The following is a 19586-nucleotide window of genomic DNA, read 5'->3' on the forward strand; positions in this document are numbered from 1 at the left end:
ACCAGGAATATATGATCCAGATAATATTCTCTGAGGACTACAGGTAGAAGTAGAATTATTTTAGCCACCACTTCTTCAAATATTTTTCTGTCCATTCCCCACTCTTGTGTAAGGACTCCAATTACAGTTATGTTAAACCACTTGTTAATGTTCCACAGGTCACTTAATCTTTACTCATTTTCTTTCAGTCTTTTCTTCTTTTGCCAGAATGTAATTCCTATTACTGTGTCTTAAAGTTCCCTCATCTTTTCTTCTGCAAAGTCTGTTTTATTACTCTCATTCAGTAAAATTTTCATTTCAGACATGATTACTTAGATCTCTAAAAGTAACATGCGATTCTTTTCAACATCTTCTATTTTACTGATTATGTCCACGTTTCTTTAAGTTGCAGAGCATACTTAAAATATTTAACATAGCTATTTTTAAGTTCTTTATCTTCTAGTTCAGCTTTTGGTGACTGGTTTTCCTCTTGCTTATGGACCACAATTTGTTGCTTTGTCAGATATATAGCAATTAAGTATAAGATCAATATAGAAAAATAACACATATAATAGAAATGCAGCTCTATGACTTTTCACAATATAAAAACACTCATGTAACTAGACCAGAGTTCAAGAGACAAAATATTCACAGAGTTATCTAAGCTTCTACCATGCCTTCTTCTAGTCACTAGTCACTTCTAAATGTTATGAATACTACATTTATTGATTTTTTTTTTTAGCCTTCTATTTAAGTATGTTGAAGTTTGTTTTGGCAGGCAGTAAGGTTTCTCTTAAAATTTAATTTGAGAAGTTGTAGAGTAGATTTTACTCTAGGGTAAATTTAGCCCTCCTAAGGCATAAACCTTTTCTGGTCATTATCAAATGGCTTGAAGACTTGAAGAGCTATCTCTATTTGGCTGGATTAAATTAAAATGTCTCCAAGACCTGTGTGAGCTTTAGAGTATTTACACATGGCAGCTCCTTAGAAGTCATTCTTTGTCTGTACTTAGGGAGTTTCACTCCATATGTGCATAAATTAGAATTTAGACAAAAACTCAGAGACCCCTATGTAGACAGTTGGATTTCTTTCTTTGCCTAGCCTTACCCTCTTCAGTATTTTGCCCTACAAATTTCAGCTTCCTCTACTTCTCAGACCTTGGATCTCTGGCTCCTCGCTATGCTCCTATTAGGATTTTATTCCTGGCACCATTATCCAGAAAGTATCTCCATCTAGAAACCATGGTGATTATTAAAGCTCATCTCATTTGGTTTTCTTCCCTCCGGATAATAGTTTCATGCTATCTGTTGTCCAATGTGTAAAACTGTTGGTTTATATAAATATGTTATACATATATACATATTATATATATACATATTACATATATATATATAGAGAGAGAGAGACAGAGACAGAGACAGAGACAGAGAGACAGAGGGAGAGAGTGTTCTGTTTTTAGGTGTTTACGATGGGAGCATAAATACAATACAATCCAAATAAATCTAATATTATTTCTAGAAGTGAAAGTTCCTGCCTTCTCCAGTTCTTTGAACCAGCCTTGCTCTCATGTTAGTTTAGTCACTAATAAGTTAAATTCTGATACTTTGTATGATTAATGTTTTTCATTTAAAAAAAATTAAACTCCTACAAGGTGTAAAATAATATTGTGGTTATGTTTTGCTATAGTTGAAATAAGAAATTATCTCTTAGGAAAATGTGTAGAAGTTTTTATGGACGAAATAATACAAAGTGTGGTATTTACTTTAAAGTCATCTATAGGGGAAAGACTATAAAATGGAGAAGAAGAAAAAATAAAATTGTCATATATAGATAATTATTGAGGCTGCATGATCAATTTATGGGGCTCATTATACTATTTTTTTGGAAGTTTTCTTATAAAATAAAAAGATATAGATAGGTAAAGAGAGAAGGAGAGAGAGAGGGATATTGAGAACAATGAAACCCTTATTTTATGCTTCAAATTGGTGACAGTGAGATTCAAAGAAATCACACTGTATAGGAAAGGATAATAACACATTAAGTTTTAAAAAGTGAAACAGCCCAAAGACTGCTTTTATCTGATTGTCATTTGCTTCCACAGCGCATGCAATGAGGCATCCATTTGCAGGAACAAATGCAGTTCTGGAAATAAGAATGGTTCTAGGTGATATTAAACCTCACTACACACAGGAGTAAAATATTCCACAAGCTCCTGAGTTGGCCTCTGAGAAGAGCCAATATCAGTTTAGCAGAAGCAACAAGAACTTTCAGTCTAGAATGCAAAAAAAATTTCATCATTCTCTGGCTTTAGTTGTCAGTCAAAGAAAAGTACTAAGCAGCTTGAGGGTCATAACTGTTAGAAATGCCATCAGAAACAAATATAGGTTGTCATCTTCATGTCTCAGACTGTGAGAAGCAAATGACGAAGTGCTTGGAGCTGAGAACTAGTATTAAACATTCCAGGGAAACATTTGTTTCCCTGGAATAGTGGAAAGGGATAGTAGTAAGGTGCTGAAAATGCTGAGTCTGCAGTAATAGAATGTCAATGTTGATAGTCTTTACCAAAAATAGCACTGAAATACCATGAAAAGTATTGTTCTTAACCTCAAATGTTTAATTCTGGAGCACATATCAAAAAACTGGAGTGTATTTCTCTATCTCTTTAAGAAAATGTCATCGCCTGCAGAAGTAATGGCAGTATGTATCTGCTGCTACATACCTGCATTAGTTTTCACTAGAGTATCCTGCACACATAAAGAGTTAGAGAAAAAGGCGTAGTATAGAAATAAGACGTATTTTGGATGCAAAATATTAAGTATGATAAAATCAGATTCAATTACACCTAACGCACTATGCAGTTTCTTTGCAAAATCTTCCTTTCTGATCCTTCTTCAGATGTTATCCTGGTGGTAATGTAAAGATCGAGTCACTGCTTGACAATGATGTTGCCCTTGGGTGGTGTACTGAATCTCTAAGTTCTGCAGTGTGAGAAGATGCCCAGCTACAGTTCTAACCAGCCTTTGATCCATTCAGCTCAAAGAGAATCAATTAAAGTTCAAATTGGTTTCCTAAACTTGAGTCATTTTCCTGGAGAGGGGATTCCAAAGGCTTGCTTCTGTAAAGTATACATCAGTTTGGGAATTCTTCTCCAAGATCCTCTTTGCTTTTTCCTATCCATTCTTTTATTTAAGAAATTCCTGTCAAGCCTCCAACAAGTGTCATAAATAGAAAATCTGTATTACTTAATGAAAATTTTCTATAGAGATTGGTGGAATAAATGAAGAGAACCACATATTCATTTAAATATATCGGGGGCTGAACAGTATCTGAATTCAGAAATTTATAAACCTCTCTTAAAGAACATATAATTCTATGAATGGTCATCTGTATAATTTTGAAGTATAAAGGATAAAGATAAAAACTGGGAAAATGTAGGCAGATGAAAGAGGAATACAAAGTAATAAACAATGAAATATTAAGTATATATATACATGTGTATTTGTACATGTGTGTATATACATATACATGTATGTTTTCACACATATCTTTAAAGAATGAAGACTATTGCAAAGATATTTATATGTATGATTTCATAACCTATTGTAAACATTAAAGAATTCTAGAGAAGCATATTAGTCAAAAAAACTGTGTATGTGTATATATATGTATATAATATATACACACATATGTGTGTATATATAATATACATATGTATGTGTATATATTATGGAAAAAGAAAAAATGAGAACATGAAAATAAGTGAAACACATGGTTTTCCATTTTCTTCAAGCTCTGCTTGAGTTGTATTTGTTTTATCTTGCTCCATTTACAGTCTTCAAGTTTTCCCAATACAATTAAAATGGTCCCAATACAATTCTTAGTGCTTTGTCTTATTTGCTTTTTGATATAGTTTGCAATTGGCTGTTATTATAAGGTCGGCAACCCATTCAAAGTCAATTTTCTGATGAGTTATTTTTGGGGACTACTGTTAAATTAGGCATAAGTCATTTTTCAGCATTAGGAAGTAATACTGTATTTTTTGTAAGATCAAGAAATAACTCTTTGTATGAGGAAAAGGATATTCCTTATATGGCTTAGAAAATGAATGACGTGGTAAGCAATGTAAGGGGAGCTTTGATTTGATGCTACTTTTTTTTTTTTAACAAACTTGTATTAAGTTATACACTGTGTTAGTCACTGTATACATATTATCTTTAATTATTAAACAATCTGGGAAAACAACTGCCATTGTCCGTATCTTCCTGATAAGGAACCTGTAACTCAGAACTTTAAGTAACTTGGCCACCATCACACAGACAGCAAGTGTTTCGGGGCACTAGACCAAAGCCTTTTTAGCGACTCCTTTCCTTTCTTTCCTTGGCAAGCTATTTTAATGAGACAGATTATTTAATTTATAAAATCTTCCTTCATGAATCCAATAACCAAAGTAAACCAGAAAATGAGACCACAGAGTTGATAGGCTATAATATTCTCAAGGAGAGGAAATGTGGTTTCTATTTCTCTTGTAGTGGCTAGAAATGTATAGACTACCTGGGCTTAAATAGTCACTGTGCCTCTTACTAGCACACAAAGCAGCAGGTGGCTAACTTCTCTGAAACTCAGGTTACTGATCTCTATATTGGGGGAATAATAGTATTTATTTAATAGTGTCATTTTCAGATTAAATGCGATAATAAATATATATGCTAGGTACATTGTCTGGCATATGCAAAGCATCTGTAAATATCATCTAAGTTTCCACCTGATATTATAATTAAAGTGAGATTAAGTAACAACATGACTTGATGATCAAGAGCCTTGGGATTCACCGAGTGTTCCCACGAATAGCAGAATTAGCATCACCTGGAAACTTAGAGTGTAAATTCATAGGCCCCAACCCAAACTTAATGAATTGAAATATTTGGGGTGAAGCTGAGGAGCTCTGTGTTAACACACATTGTAGATTATGCTTAAGTGTGCTAGCGTAAAAATCTTTGGCCCAGAAGTTAAGAAGTATACTTTTAGTCATTTTACATGGTGCCTACCACTTTCTAGTGAATACTGTGTGAATTAATAAACACTGCTGGTCAGCTATTGAATGTTTTGTTACACCTATGCAATATGTATTTACAAATATATTGAGGACTGTCATCTCCTCAGTAGCAGTGATGCTCTGTAATATGTGTTTGGCCTTATAGTGCAGGACACATACTAGGAATTCAAGAAATAGTTTTAATTGATTGATTTTGCTAAGTTTTTTTTTTTTTAATAACTGGCAAACCTATTTTACTCCACAATGTTTAAAACCATATTATTTCATATTAAATATAGCTTTTATAGCTAAATCCAAGTATAAACTTGAGAGTATTTTGTGGTTACATAATAGAAATATAAATATGTTTTTGTCTCAGAAATATTTTGAGATTTTTTTGTCAAACTAATTTTTTTTTTGTTTGCTTTTATGTGTTTGGGTCTAAAAAATTACGCTGCAAAAAAAAAAAAAAAAAAAAAAGGATGAGAAAAAAAACCATTGTGAATTAGTTCCATTAACATATGTCACCCTGTAGACTATCAAAAGAGAATTTGGTAAAATGGCCAATATTGCAGAGAAAAAAAAATGGTGTAGAGGATAGAGGTTCTATTTATCTCTCTGGCAACCAAATCAAAGTTGTGACAAAAACAAGGAGCAGCAGCAAGGAAAAATCACCTGGAATCTAGATGAACAAGCCTGATAACTAGGGAGAAATCCAAGAAAGTACCCTGTAATGGCAGAAGGTAGGACAGGGTGAGGAAGCAGGGCCGCCCAGTCCCTAGTGGCTGAGTGATAGAGGCAGCATCAGAAGCCTCTTAAAGGGGTCATGACCTCAAGCAGATTTTTGCAGCGACAGACCTGCTCACTCTTAGCACCAGTGCTGATTCAGCAGTGTGCAGGGGCACCAGGGACTTATAGGGAGGCAGTGTCAGAATGAGGACCAAATCGAGACTTGCTCTGTACAGAAGTACCAGTGGTATCCATTGTTCCCTGTTGAGCCCTCCCCTCTCCCAGTGTGCAGACACAGCACTGCCATAGCTGTGACTTCATCAAACTGGATAACAGAGGTTGCTCCACCCGGAGGATTCCCTGAAACCTCGCCTCCCTCAACTTGCGGCCCCACCCAAGCTACATCCATGTGTATCCTCAGTGAGTCAGGTGCTCCTTGTTGAGACTCACACTGCTGGCAACCTCGGTTTCTGGTGTGGCCTTTTGAGGCAAGTATAAACACAATATCTGTGGATTGCTTGCTGAATCTTAGCAGGTAGCCCTGGAAGGGTAGAGGCTTGGGCTACGTTTGGCCTACAAGTGAATCCCTCTCAGGACTGTGCCACTGGTCACCTACTTCGTAAATCTACACTTATAAGACTGGTAGACTTCGGAGCTTTGCTTAGTACATAGAAACAGACCTAGAAAGGCAGCCAAAATGGGAAGACAAAGAAGCAGAAACCATATGAGAGAAGAGAACAGAGATCCAGATATAATGGAGTCAAGTAATCTAACAGATGCAGAGTTCAAAACATTGGTTATAAAGATAGTCAATGAACTTTTGGAAAGTGTAGATAAATTCAGTGAGAAATTCAACAAAGAAAAAAAACACAAAAATGGAAGTAGAAATTATAAAAAGTAACCAATCTGAAATGAAGAACGCATTATCTGAGAAGAGAAGTATATTAAAAGAAATAAATAGGAAAGCCAATCAGGACACTCAATCAGAATGGCAAGAAAAAAGATGCCAAGACTATAAAAATAATTTAAGGAGGATATGGGACACTATTAAGGCTCCAAATATTCATCTGATTGGAGTAACAAGAGAAAATCAAGATGTCGAACAGCTGTTTAAAGAAATAATGATGGAAAATTTCTCTAACCTAGTGAAGGAAATGGACATAAAATACCAGGAAGCTCAGAGAATTTCAAAACTCAGGGACCCAAAGAGGCCCACACCAAGACACATCATAATTAAAATACCGAAGGTTAAATACAATGAAAGAATATTAAAAGCAGCAAGAGAAAAAGAAATAATTACCTACTATAAGACTGGCAGTTGATTTCTCAAAAGAAACTATGCAGGACAGAGGGCTTGGCAAAAAATATTTGACAGGATGAAGACCCAGAATCTACAACCAAGAATAATTTATCCAGCAAAGCTATCATTTAGAGTTGAAGGACAAAAATAAGCTAAAGGAATTTATCACCACCAAGCCGGTATTACAGGAAATGTTGGAGGGACTTCATTAAAAAGTAAAAAAAACATGTTTCAAAAACAGGAATAAGAATGGTAAAAACTACATTCCTATCAATAAGTATCTTAAATGAAAAAGAATTAAGTACTCTAACCAAAAGATAGAGTGGCTGAACGGATAAGAAAACAAGATCCCTACATGTGAAAAGAAAGGGGATGGAAAAGATATTACTTTGATGGACCGAAAAGGTGTTTAAATCAGAGAAAGATAAACCCTGTATGATTTCACTTATATGCAGAATCTAAGGAATAATAAAAAAAAAAAAAAAAACATCGCAAATATAGTAGACAATTTGGTGATGGACAGAGGGAAGGGAGATTTGTGGGACTGGGAGAATGGGGTGAAAGGTCAAAGAAGTACAAATTAGTGGCTGATGGATGGTCATGGGGATGGGGAGCATGGCATAGGGAATGCAGTTAGCATTAATACGTTGGCTAGGTGGAGGGTGAGGGGAGGGCGGGTGCAATTGGGAATCATTTTATGAACAATATAGATATCTAACCAATGTACTGTATACTTGAAACTAAATTTAAAATTTAAAAAAAAAATTTTAAATGTGAAAAAAAAATAATGGCCAATATTTAGAATCTGTGAATCAACATAGGGTATAGAGAACAATTATTCCATAATTGTTTCCTTTTTCTCAAAAAGGTACATCGAGGTGCTAATTAAATTTTAGGGACAAATATTCAACTTGCTAAGCTCGCCATGATCATTGTCAAGTGCTTTTTAGGCATCTGTGAGGATGGGGCATTATGTTAAGATGTTGCAATTTATTTCAATTACACAACATATATAGAGATAGGGAAGGTTATTGGTTATGAGCTCTGATTACCATTTTCTCCCCACTTTAAAGTATTTATTTGTACTTGACAGTAGCATGACTTCTGAGTGACCATGGATAAAAATGTCTTACCATCATAGCATAGAGTTACAAAAATCCAATGCAATGTTGGTTACAAAAGATGTGCTCAATTAAAGTTATTATTGTTGTTGTCATAACTATAATTGTTATTACTGTTATTTTTCATGTAACTTAGAAGGTACATAAGCAGTTGAAAGACAACCCTCTTCATGGTGATGAACAAGTAACTAGATCATCTTTCAGACACACAAAAGGAGGTTAAAATATTTTCTCTATTTCCAGTTTATGAACACTCCAAAAATAGAGTGACTATGTTTAGAAAAGCAAACCTTAAAGAAAACTGTCTCTTAGAAACCTAAAGAAGCAACCACAGGATGCCAGTCCTTCATAACACCATTAACATGCTCCCACAGCAAACCTTCTAGCTACATAGCCAGATACTTTAACTTAAGAGGACATTTTCATTCAAAGTGATTATAGCTTAATGGAGTCTCCTGTGAGCAAATTAGGGGAGGAAAAGTGAGACATAGCATGACCTCTACATTTAATTAAATTTCTTCAGGTTGCTAATTCTTCTGCAAGTTGATTAGTAAACAGTGTATGCTACCACACTCTCTAAAGTGTGAATATATGTACACAGTCATGAAATTATCATACAGGTTATTATAAATCACTAAAAGTAATTCAGTTTATTCCAAAAATAAATGTTGCATCTTATAGAAAGATAAATATTAAGTTTAAATCTACCCTAATTCTTCCAAAATAAATGAGCCAAAGATGTAAGAGCAAAGGCTCTGGCTTCATCAGATAGAATAAGGTTCATTTCCATTTTTAGTGTGGAACTTCATGTAAGCCTACTTAGCCTTTCTGAGAATCATTTTCTTTGTCTGTACAGTGGGACTGAAAACAGTATGTGCTTAGTAGGATTGATGCAAAGACTAAAGGGAATAATCCTTACATATGCCCTGCACACAAGTGCTCAATAACTGTTAAATTAATTATATTTAAGTTACACACAATAAATAAGTCATAAGTCAATAATAGGAAATACTTTTAATTCCTACAAATTACCCTTTGTTACCTCTTCTTCTTAATATTGTGTTGTCCTACCCTCAGTAAGTCACCAAATAAAAAAAAAAATAACAAGGCAACTCTCTTTTAGAAATAGAATTACAGCAATATAAAAGATAAGATTGTAAAAATTAATAAGGAATGATTAAAATGTCAATATATGATATTAACTGATTTCAAACATATTTTTCATTTCCATACAAAGATTTACATAATATTTCACAAACTGTCAGTATCACCACTGATTTCAAGGTATTCTTCCCTTCCTCATATTTTAACCCATATCATATGCTCCTTATCCTCTTTTTCTGTTTTAGCTCTTTATGGAAAAATATGTCTAAAACATCAAAATTTATCTTCTGAGAATATTAAGTTGAAATATACTACTTGAAGAATATTTATTTTGGCATATTCCTATTATGTTTCTATTTTTTAAAGGAAGAAAAATAAAAAAAATACTTTAGATTTCAAAAAAAAATTGTGTGAGCTTTGGAAGAATATGGTAAAGGAATACCTCATTTTTGGGAACACAGCAAAAGACAAAAACAGATTTTCACTAACGGAAGCTAAATTATACAGTGCAGTTGAGCTACTAAGATATAATTGATTTGCTGGATAAAAATGGAATGGAATCAAGAGATTACAATGAGAATCATTTGGGTACTAAAGAGACTTCTTTAACAATGGGTATGCATTTGAATCCTAGTGTCATCATTACAGGCTCATTTTCCTTGTTAGTGTTCCCATGATAAAGGCTTAAAAGAAGCACTGGCATTTTATTTTGCTCAGTCTAGCTAGCTGGAATTTTTTTTCTTTCTTTTTTCTTAGGCAAAATTATTTCCCCATGTAACCAGAACAATGCTTTAGAGAGCAGCACTGTGAATGTATAGAGAACAACAGTGAAGGCAGGGTTAGGGCATTGGCAACAGAATTACCTGTGGGCATATGCTCCAAGGTCCCCACTCGGACATGACACATTCATTGGGACACAGAAGAGAACAGGACTGGGTATCTGGGGGCATTTCATCTCGGTTGCAGAGGTTGTTATCCACTGTTCCACCTTCGCTGTCAGCAGTGTTCACACATCTGTAAGGCAAGATCGCAAAAATAGTTTGATTACTTAAAACAATAAAGAGTAAATTTTAAATCGTTACAATGTATCATAGTCACTTATTCCTCAAACATAAACATAAGACCACCAGAGAAACCAGGGAAAAAATTCCTTCTGTAGCCAGTCAGCCTTTATTGTATGGGAACTCAGTTTAGAACCTTTTACTCAACAGAGCAGGAGAGAACAATGGGGGACAGAGACAACTATCATCTTTGAACAACTCTCAATCTTAAGAGATTTACAATATATTTACTCATATCCAGAACAAAGTGAATTTTCTATTTGTTGTAACAAACCCTGAAGACTCTCCTTTTCTGAATGAATCTATTACTTTATAATAGCTAGAGCCCTCATAGCTCCCGATGACTCTCAGACCTTCCCTAGACTTCTATCTCATATCATCGAGATCTCCCTAATCTTTGACAAACACATTTAAGGTCATGCCAAAGTAAAGTGAAAAATAATTGACCATGTTTTTCTTTTAAGTATATTCCACAAATCATTAAGGAATTTTGGTACAACTAACCAAAGGGCAATGAGCAAGCATTTTTTTATGGTAGTTGAGCGCACTGTACTGACACACACATTATAGTTGTTTGGCCTACTTGGTGTTAGGCTTCGAGATAAGTGCTGGTGAAGACAAGATAAAGAATCACACCATCAATTCGATCAAATGAAACAAAGTCTTATACCACTATACACCCAACAGAATGGCTTAAAGAAAAACATAGACAATATTAAGGGTTGGCAAGAATGTGGAGAAATTCTAACTCTTCATACTCTGCTGGTCGTAGCATAAACCCTTTGAAAAACTAGTGGACAGTATCTACTAAGCATATACATACTGTGTATCCTAACAACCCCACTTTCTATTCATATGCAAAAGAAATGTGTAAAAATATGAACAACACCCTCAAAAACTGACTCTAAATGTTTATGGGTCCACTATTCATAATCAGCTAAACTAGAAACAATTTATCTAGAACATTTATTCAGCAACAATAAAATAGATAAATATCTGGCGGTAAATTCAATAAATTAAATTCTATAAAGTGGCGAGAATGCATGAACTATTGTTAAAAGAAAAAGCATTGGGTGAAACTCAAAATATAATGCTGAACAAAAGAAGCTACCCACAAAGAAAGCACATACTGTAGAATTTATTTACACAGAGTTAAAAAGTAAGCAATACTCCTCTGTAGTGTCCAAAGTCAGAATAGGGGTTACCCTTGGGAGAATGGTTACTGACTGATAGGGGCTGAGATAGTATTGCTAATATTTTGTTTCTTGGCCTCTGGGTGGGCTACACAGCTGTGTTCACATTGTGAAAATTCGTCAAGCTGCACCCCTATGATCTGGGCATTTCTTTGCCTTTATATCTCAAATAAAAGTTTATTTTTAAAATATATTCTCAAAAATGTTTAAGACTTGCTATGTACAAGTCTACTTTGCTAGGTGTTGCTATACAAAGTTATTATTTATAACTGACTCATTTAGTAAATATTTTTGAGGGCTTACTATGCACTGGGTCCTTGCCTGGGTGCTAGGTACAGAACTGAAAAACAGACAGACAAGATCTCTATTGTTATAAATCTTGTCTTCTAGTAATAATGATCAAAGCAGAGGTGAAACTGACAATGATGATGAGCTAGATGGTGACATTAGGTGACCTAGTTATTTTGGACACAATGCCATAGCCAAGGAGTAGGCATTTTAAGAGGGTTGCACTGGAGAGCTTTTGATGCTCCTCAAATCATGCTGTGCTGGAATGAATTTTCCTATACATTAGGAGTTTCATTTACATATACATTGTGAATTTTTAAAAATTAATGAAAATGTAATGTAGTCTATCACTTGGCACAAAATAAGCTCTCTTACATGCTAATATAAAACTATCTATTGTATAAAGAACATTATCAGAGAATGGTAGATAGAGAGAAGACATAAGTACATAATGCTTTCTAATGGATGGAGGCAATGGTATAGAGTCATCTATTGACTTTAATTTCTCCTGTGGTAATAGTCAGTAGTGGAAGGAGGAACCACGAGATGGTTTATATGTCTTTCCCTGAACAAACTTAAAAGCTGGAAATTGCTTTCCTTCTTGACTGCATACTCTCAGCTGACAATATCTTTTTACTATTTCACTGAGAAAGAAGAGGTAACACTTGTGGTCAGTGGTGCCTAGTGAATTGAACACTTTAGTCTCCGTTCACTCTCAATATGCCACAAAATCAATATTAAACTAATTTCACACACACACACACACACACGCATGCCTGCCAAGGGGGAGGGAAAGGAATTACCCTGCAAGGAAAAAGAATATGAGAAAGAACAAAGGTTAATGGTAACTGCCTTAACACACCAAGTAGGTTGAATTCTAAGCCTTCGGGGGGAGGGGGGGCGGCGAAAAAAACAACTTCATTTATACCACTGAACACACGAAATATTTAGGAATTGGTGGCACTAAGTACCCTGGAAGTGTGGATGAAAGCTGAGGCTGAAAAACTGGTGAGTTTATTAAAAGTATGTTTAAGTACCTAGGCCCTCAGACACCTTCTGTCAGTCCACAAAGTTGGGTGATGTGCCCTCCCTACAGCTGCAAGTAATTGAAGATTTATTAGCTGGAAAGTGTTACAAGAAGGGTTTTTTAGGATTAGAGAAGATATGATCCCTTTTTTATAATAATGAAAACAAGAATTTAAGTTATGCAAAAAAATTACCATAAAGTTGGCATCTTAAGCAATGTAAATTTGTTATCTTACAATTCTACATAGTATAGAAATCCAATAAAGATCTCACTGGGCAAACTCAGTGCTTTGGCAGAGCTGCATTTTTTTTCCAGAGGCTCTAAAGGAGAATCTATTTCCTTATCTTTTCCAGGCTAACAAAAAGAGTAATCTCCTTTGTCCTTGGGTTTACAGGACTACATGATTTGAGTACTGGCCCCAGGACATGTTACTATTTATCTTGTTAAAATAATCCAAGAAAGATCCTGCTTTGGACACTTCTTCCTGCCTGGAATTCTCTTTCTACAGATCTTCACATTCACTTAGGTCTCTCTCAAATGTTTTGCTAATCAACCTCCCCTAAATAATACCTTCCATCATTCTAACCAATTTTACTTTTCTTCTTGACATTCCATTACATATTAATTTATGTTTTTTTCTCCCCTCTGCTGCTATATTGTAAGTTCTTTGAGGACAGGGATTTTGTTCGATTTTACTCCCAGGTCCTAGAATAGTGCCTGATAATAAAAGCCACATATTCATAAGTATTTTTTTAATTTAATAAATGACTGCAATCATGGATGGACCATGAAGTTGGCCTCCAGTTAGTAAGTTTTAAGAAAGAGAGACGATAAGCTGTTTCATTCATTAAAACAGAAGTCAGTAACAGTTTGGAATGCAAGATGCCTGGAAAATCTGCTTTGCATATTTAAATGTGATCATAAACATAAACCAAATAACACAGTGAGTATATATGAGTTTGCTATGGCTACCATAACAAAATGCCACAGACTGGGTGGCTTAAACAACAGAAATTTATTTTCTCATAATTTTAGAAATTAGAAGTGTGAGATCAAGGTGTTGGTAGGATTGGTTTCTTCTGAGGCTTCTGTCCTTGGCTCATGGATGGTCCTCTTCCTGTCTTCATATGGTCTTTTCCTCTGGGCCTTCCAGTGTACTAATCTCTTCTTATAAGGATGCCAGTCAGACTGGAGCATGGTTCACCCGAACGACCTTATTTATCATTAAATCTTCTCTAAGAATCCTATTTCCAAATACCACATTTTGAGGAACTAGGGGTTAGGAGTTCAACACATAGATTTTGGGGGCCACAATTCAGCCCACAGCAAGGTAATATTTGGTAGTCATGTTATTTTTATTATCTCAGGCTCTGTAGGTTTGAGAGGTGTGGCTTAAAGTCCCTCTTGCTCAAGTATCTTTTTCTCAATCAACCTGCCCTAATTCTGTCAGTAGCATTCATTCTCTTAAAGCTTTCCTTTCATTCCTCAGATTTTGCTTTAATATTGCTAGGAGGCCTTGCTGGGAAGAGAGTGAGAGATGTCACAGATCATTTATATATTACCTGATAAGCTCAGGTGGTCAGTCATTTCTCAATGCTATAAGAGAATAAGACAGAGGATACACAGCTTTTGAAGAGAAAGAGGTAGAAGTACAAAGTTTGTGACAGTCTGAGCATACCTAGTCCTCAGGAGAAAGAGATGAACAAAGGGAAAGACAATTTGTCCATTAGCCATTTGGCAGGGTTGTTGAGGAGCACTTCTATAATTTTTCCAGCAGCTATTTCTACCAAGTTTTGTGACATTGAGACTATGTCTCAGACATGGTGGGTATATATTGAATTACCAAATAAATTATGTTTGCTGATGTTGAATAACAACACATATAAGTAGGCTCTGTCTTGACAACTGACTTCAACCTAACAGTTAATTTAACAGGGAGTTATCTGATTTGGGTAATGTCTGTCCATTTGAAATGGAGCTTCCTAAATGTGACAAAAGAATATGCTCATGCAATTGAATTGTTGACTACACTGTTTTCTCAATTTTATAAACTAATCATTGCTTACCATTAATATTTAACTTTTGCTTGTTCAGTTTCTAATGTTGATTACCATTATTCTCAATTGATAAATACTTCTTCTTCCCAAATAATTTCTAAATAGACCATTTTGATGAACTTGGGCCAAAGTGTTTCCTTAAATACATCAAGTGTCTCTTTTGGTTACCACTGCTGTATTTAAAACAAAAACTTTAAATATACTCCCTTAGTAAATAACCCAGAATTTACTCAATTCTTTCAGAGATAGTCTCTAGTTATATTAAAATGTATTGCTATTGTCTGTAGGTATTCTCAGACATTATTTCCCAAAGCTAATTGTGGGAGTTTAAATTAACTTCTTCAATGTGGTGACATCCAAATTCAAGATAATGTCCCTCAACTATACCAACCATAAAGAAAAAAAAAAAAACCTTTAAACAAACAAACAAATAAACCAACCAAGAAACATAGTCAAAATCTAATATCTTATCAGTGAGGGCCATAAATCAGTGGAGGAATGACAGCCTGCTCCACACAGTTGGCTTTTCCACTGAAGTCATTTGCAGGAAACTGTAAGAATTGTAGCTTCATTGCCGAGGAAATTCCACTATATATACGGCAGTTCAGGGCAGGCATGCTTCCATGAACTTAAAGATGAACAAAAGCTAGAGTATATTTGAGAAAATCAGAGTGTACTTAGTTTAAGCAATGTTGTTGTTTTTATGAAGGTATATAAGTTCTACTGCCATTTCCCAAATGTCTCCATTTCCACACACCTGATTTTCCTAGATTGCATTCCTCCTCCACAGCGCAGGGACTTCAGCTCATTGTGGATTTTGCATGGAGACCAGTGCTCTACAACCCAGGAATACTGATTGCACTCACTGTAACATGGGACTGCCTCATGCACCTGTTAAGAACAGGAAAGGAAAAAAAAAAAAAACATGTGAAATTGTTCAAGTTATAGAAAAACAGCCTACCTTTTTGTAATTCCTGCTGAATATAACCCGAGAACTATACTCTGGCTCAAACAGCCAAATTCCATCCCCCAAAAGCAAAATATATTTGGCTTCTCTGAAATTATTGATTTTCCTAAAAAAGTATCCAGGGGAAATCAGCTAAAACATGATGGTATGCCTTTGCAGAAGAGAACAAAGGACAGTCATTTCCTATCATCAAGAATAGAAATTCCATTATCATTTCATTTCCTCAAAGAGCTTACATAACATCTATTAGGTAGTCCAGCTCTCAGTTATACAGTATATTGTATTCTCAGATGCACTTTAAGCTGTCAATTGAAACATATGTAAGGAAAATTTATTCTTGAACATTAGAGCCTTTTAGAATGCATAAGAAAAGTGGTATTATTTGCACTGGAAAGTTGATTTTATGCCCCCAAATGATTAATGCTAACAGGCAATTATTTAGCCTGTTGGGCATTGTCGCTTTATATGAATTTAGCTATTTGTAAGATGTTTTCAGAGTATACTCAAAGCATACACAAGACAAATGCTACCTGTTAGAGTCTGTGCATAATTACTGAATGCAAATATTTACAATTTCATGGTAAATGCAATGAATATCATAATTAATTCTTAGGTTACTTCCTGTGTATTTGTGAAGTTTTTCTTCCCCCTGAAATAATCGTATCCCAATAGGTAGTCAACTGAGTTTGTCGGCCTCTTTGAGGCTAAATTTAAAATGCATCACTCCTCAATATGGAGCACTGTGTTCTACCTTGAAAAAAAAAAAAAAAAACTGTTCCATTTCATGATGCGTTACTCTAGACCACAAAGATGGCTCTAGTATAGCATTCTGATAAAGAGTGGTTCAAACTATTAACAAAGTAGTTATAATTAATGCTGTGCCTTTGAAATAGGAAATTAAGCCCGAGTCTTTTCCTCTCCTTACCTTTTTAATTCCCTAAAATTGTAAATGATGACTAGGCAGTGTTATCCAAACAGAACCATTACTTGCAAGCTTCTATTAAATGCAAGGGAAAGCACTGTGCAATGGGATCATCAGAAAACAAGATTGGAGCACTGCCAGCATGCTAGATGGAAATCAGATGAGAAAAGGTTTCTGTGAGACTATCTTAGGAATCACAAATAATGTCAGAAACTTTTTAACTGTGGAGTTCTTTTTGGCTCTCTCATGGAATGTACAAGGATACGAGAAACAACAAGGCAAAAAATATGTGAGGGCAAAATGAAAGGAGATGGGAAAATACAACTGGAAATGGTGTGAGGAAAGTAAGGAATTAAGTAATAAAAGAAACACTTTTCATTCTGTGAATGCTGACAAGAATGGAATGAAAGGGTCAGAAGTAGTGTCCACATTAGAATAAGGAAGTAACAACCCATAAGGGAGAAAAGTGCTCAAAAAACTCATAAGATACTAGAAATAAAAGAAGAATCTATAAAAACAAAAAGACATGACCCCAACAAAACAGACACCAGGAAACTGAGTTGATGACAGCTGAAGATTTAGCTGACCATCTGCACCATGGAAACGAAGCTTTCACTGAATTTATAGGTTTGTTTTACAAACTCTTCAGTATATATCAAAGAATTTAAAGAAAGCTTTTTGGCTTTCATGTGAGATACAAGGAAGTCTGTCAAAGCACTTTGCACAAACAAGGTAGATGAAAAAATTAAAAACCTAATTTTCCCCGCACCTCATAACATGAATCTGTAAGCAAATGGATGGGATATCATCTCTGAGATGGACCCATTTTTCTAAACTTATCAACACTAAGCAGAGCTTATATTTCTACCCCCTTCTATATAAAGCCCCAAGATCAGATGGAAAATGAAAAGCTGTTTAGTTGCATGTACCTCTTTTATACACATTTAAACACCTAGTTATATATTGGTTTACTGTTTTTATTCTTTATGCTCTGGTGATCTGCACCTGTAGCAGAGTAGCTAACTAACCTTAATAAAAAGCTATTGGAAGGCAAGGAACAAGTCTATGTAGGAAGAAATTGTCACACCTTAACTAATAGTATAAAAATAGCACTTCTTAAAGATCTTCCAGTCATATGGATTTGCTTGATTCCCCTCCAATATTTGTCTGCTATTTTAATATTGCTCGTATTGTCACTTTTAGCTGATAAATTCTTACCTTCCTTCACAGCACAAGTAAACCCTACTATTTCCATGATGCTTTCCCCATTTCCAGTCGGCAAGTCTTTGGTAACGATAGTCTTGGTTTTAAGCACCCTTGTAAGCTACATTATAATGCCAGGGTGTGCACGTACAGGGCTGGAACAGTAGTGCTAGTGGGGTGTGGGGGAGCAAACATATTTGATAGCCATCACCTTGACTCCTCTTCTCTCATACTAATTTAGCTCTTTTTCTCACCTTAGTTTTAATGACCATAAGTCTACTTTGTACTTTAAATAACACTGAGAGGATATGTTCAGAGAAACACACTTTGCACTCTCCACATCTAAATATGCTTCTGGGCAGTATATGTAGCCAGAAGTTGGATCTAGACCACAAGTGTTTGTTTATGTGGCTACTTGAAAAAAAACTTGTGAGTCTTAGGCAGACAGGGACTAAGTTTCCAGAGAGTCTGTATTTCACAAGATGGGGGGTGGTGGAGGGAGTGGCAGGTAGTGCTCATTAAGAATTTGTTGAATTGAAACTAACTTTTGAAGAAGCCCAGGTTGCTAAATGGTTCTTAATTCTCTAAAGAAAACACCCCCACTAAATGGAGCCTGTAAAGGGTACCTTATAGCCTCAAAGGACAATAAAAATGAACAAAAATGAAAATCTTTTCATTCCATTATGGGCCTTTGATGAAGAATAACAATCATTGTGTTATCAAAAAGCACTGCTTGGTGATTTTGTTATGGGAAAGAAAGGCTGTCACTTAACAAATGTGAGAATTATTTCTTTAGAGTCCTTGTCCATCAGTCAAGGAATCTCACAGGATCAAAAACACCCACTAGAAGCCAAAAGGCAGCAGGCATTCAAGAATTAATATTAACTACCCAAATGCCCAGTTTCTTCTCCTGACAGTCTTTTATGTCCTGCCTACTTTGTATTGCTATTTAGTTGGTGTTTACTATAGTTTTATAATGGGAATTTGTTAAAATATGAACTTTATTAAGGAATCATATGGAAATGCTCTGAAGGAGAGAAATGAGCCATGGGAAAGTTAAAAATAATCATTTTTTTAATGGCACAAATTAGAAAGAAAATTAGAGTTTAATAAGGACCTAGATGCTAAAAAAATGTCACTGAAAAATCTAAATCTACTGAAAGAAGAAATATTTCATTCTTCTAATAATGAGTCTTATTTATTACTTCTTTGGGAACTGTGTTTTTATAATTTTGCTCATCCTAGAGTCATTTTATAAATTGATTCATTGAAGTAATCTTTTAATATTTATTAAATAAACCACTACTCATTATAACTGATCAATTTAATTAAGTACTGCTTTCTGATACCACTCTTCAACTATAGACAGACTTCTCTGGCATAAACTTAGAAGAAGAGTCTCATCGGGGCTCAGTAGATCATTATTAGATATCAGAGTCTTAGAGTTCAAGGGTTCAAATATAAAGCAAATGATCCCATAGCAACCACAATAAAAACAAAAATAAATAAATGACAATTCAAGGTCTCCAAATTCCTATAGTAATAACACTTTGCTCCAGTGAAGGTGCTAGGCAAGACCAAGGTAGAAACCTTCAGGTTTGAG

At 35.0% G+C, this 19586-nt stretch overlaps 1 protein-coding gene across 6 annotated transcripts in view; it reads right to left on the reverse strand.

Moving 5' to 3' along the window:
* Window positions 1–19586, reverse strand: part of THSD7B (thrombospondin type 1 domain containing 7B) — a 1079084-nt gene that overhangs the window by 92827 nt on the left and 966671 nt on the right. For all 6 annotated transcript variants that reach the window (XM_036237409.1, XM_016145417.2, XM_016145415.2 and 3 more), the window contains 2 exons: window positions 15649–15782; window positions 10129–10279 (listed from right to left, as the gene is read on the reverse strand). In XM_036237409.1, the coding sequence (XP_036093302.1) occupies window positions 10129–10279; window positions 15649–15782 (285 nt within the window). The remainder of the gene's footprint in view (window positions 1–10128; window positions 10280–15648; window positions 15783–19586) is intronic.

This window comes from Rousettus aegyptiacus, unplaced genomic scaffold (genome assembly GCF_014176215.1).
Source record: "Rousettus aegyptiacus isolate mRouAeg1 unplaced genomic scaffold, mRouAeg1.p scaffold_m13_p_2, whole genome shotgun sequence".
In the NCBI taxonomy this organism is placed as follows: domain Eukaryota; kingdom Metazoa; phylum Chordata; class Mammalia; order Chiroptera; family Pteropodidae; genus Rousettus; species Rousettus aegyptiacus.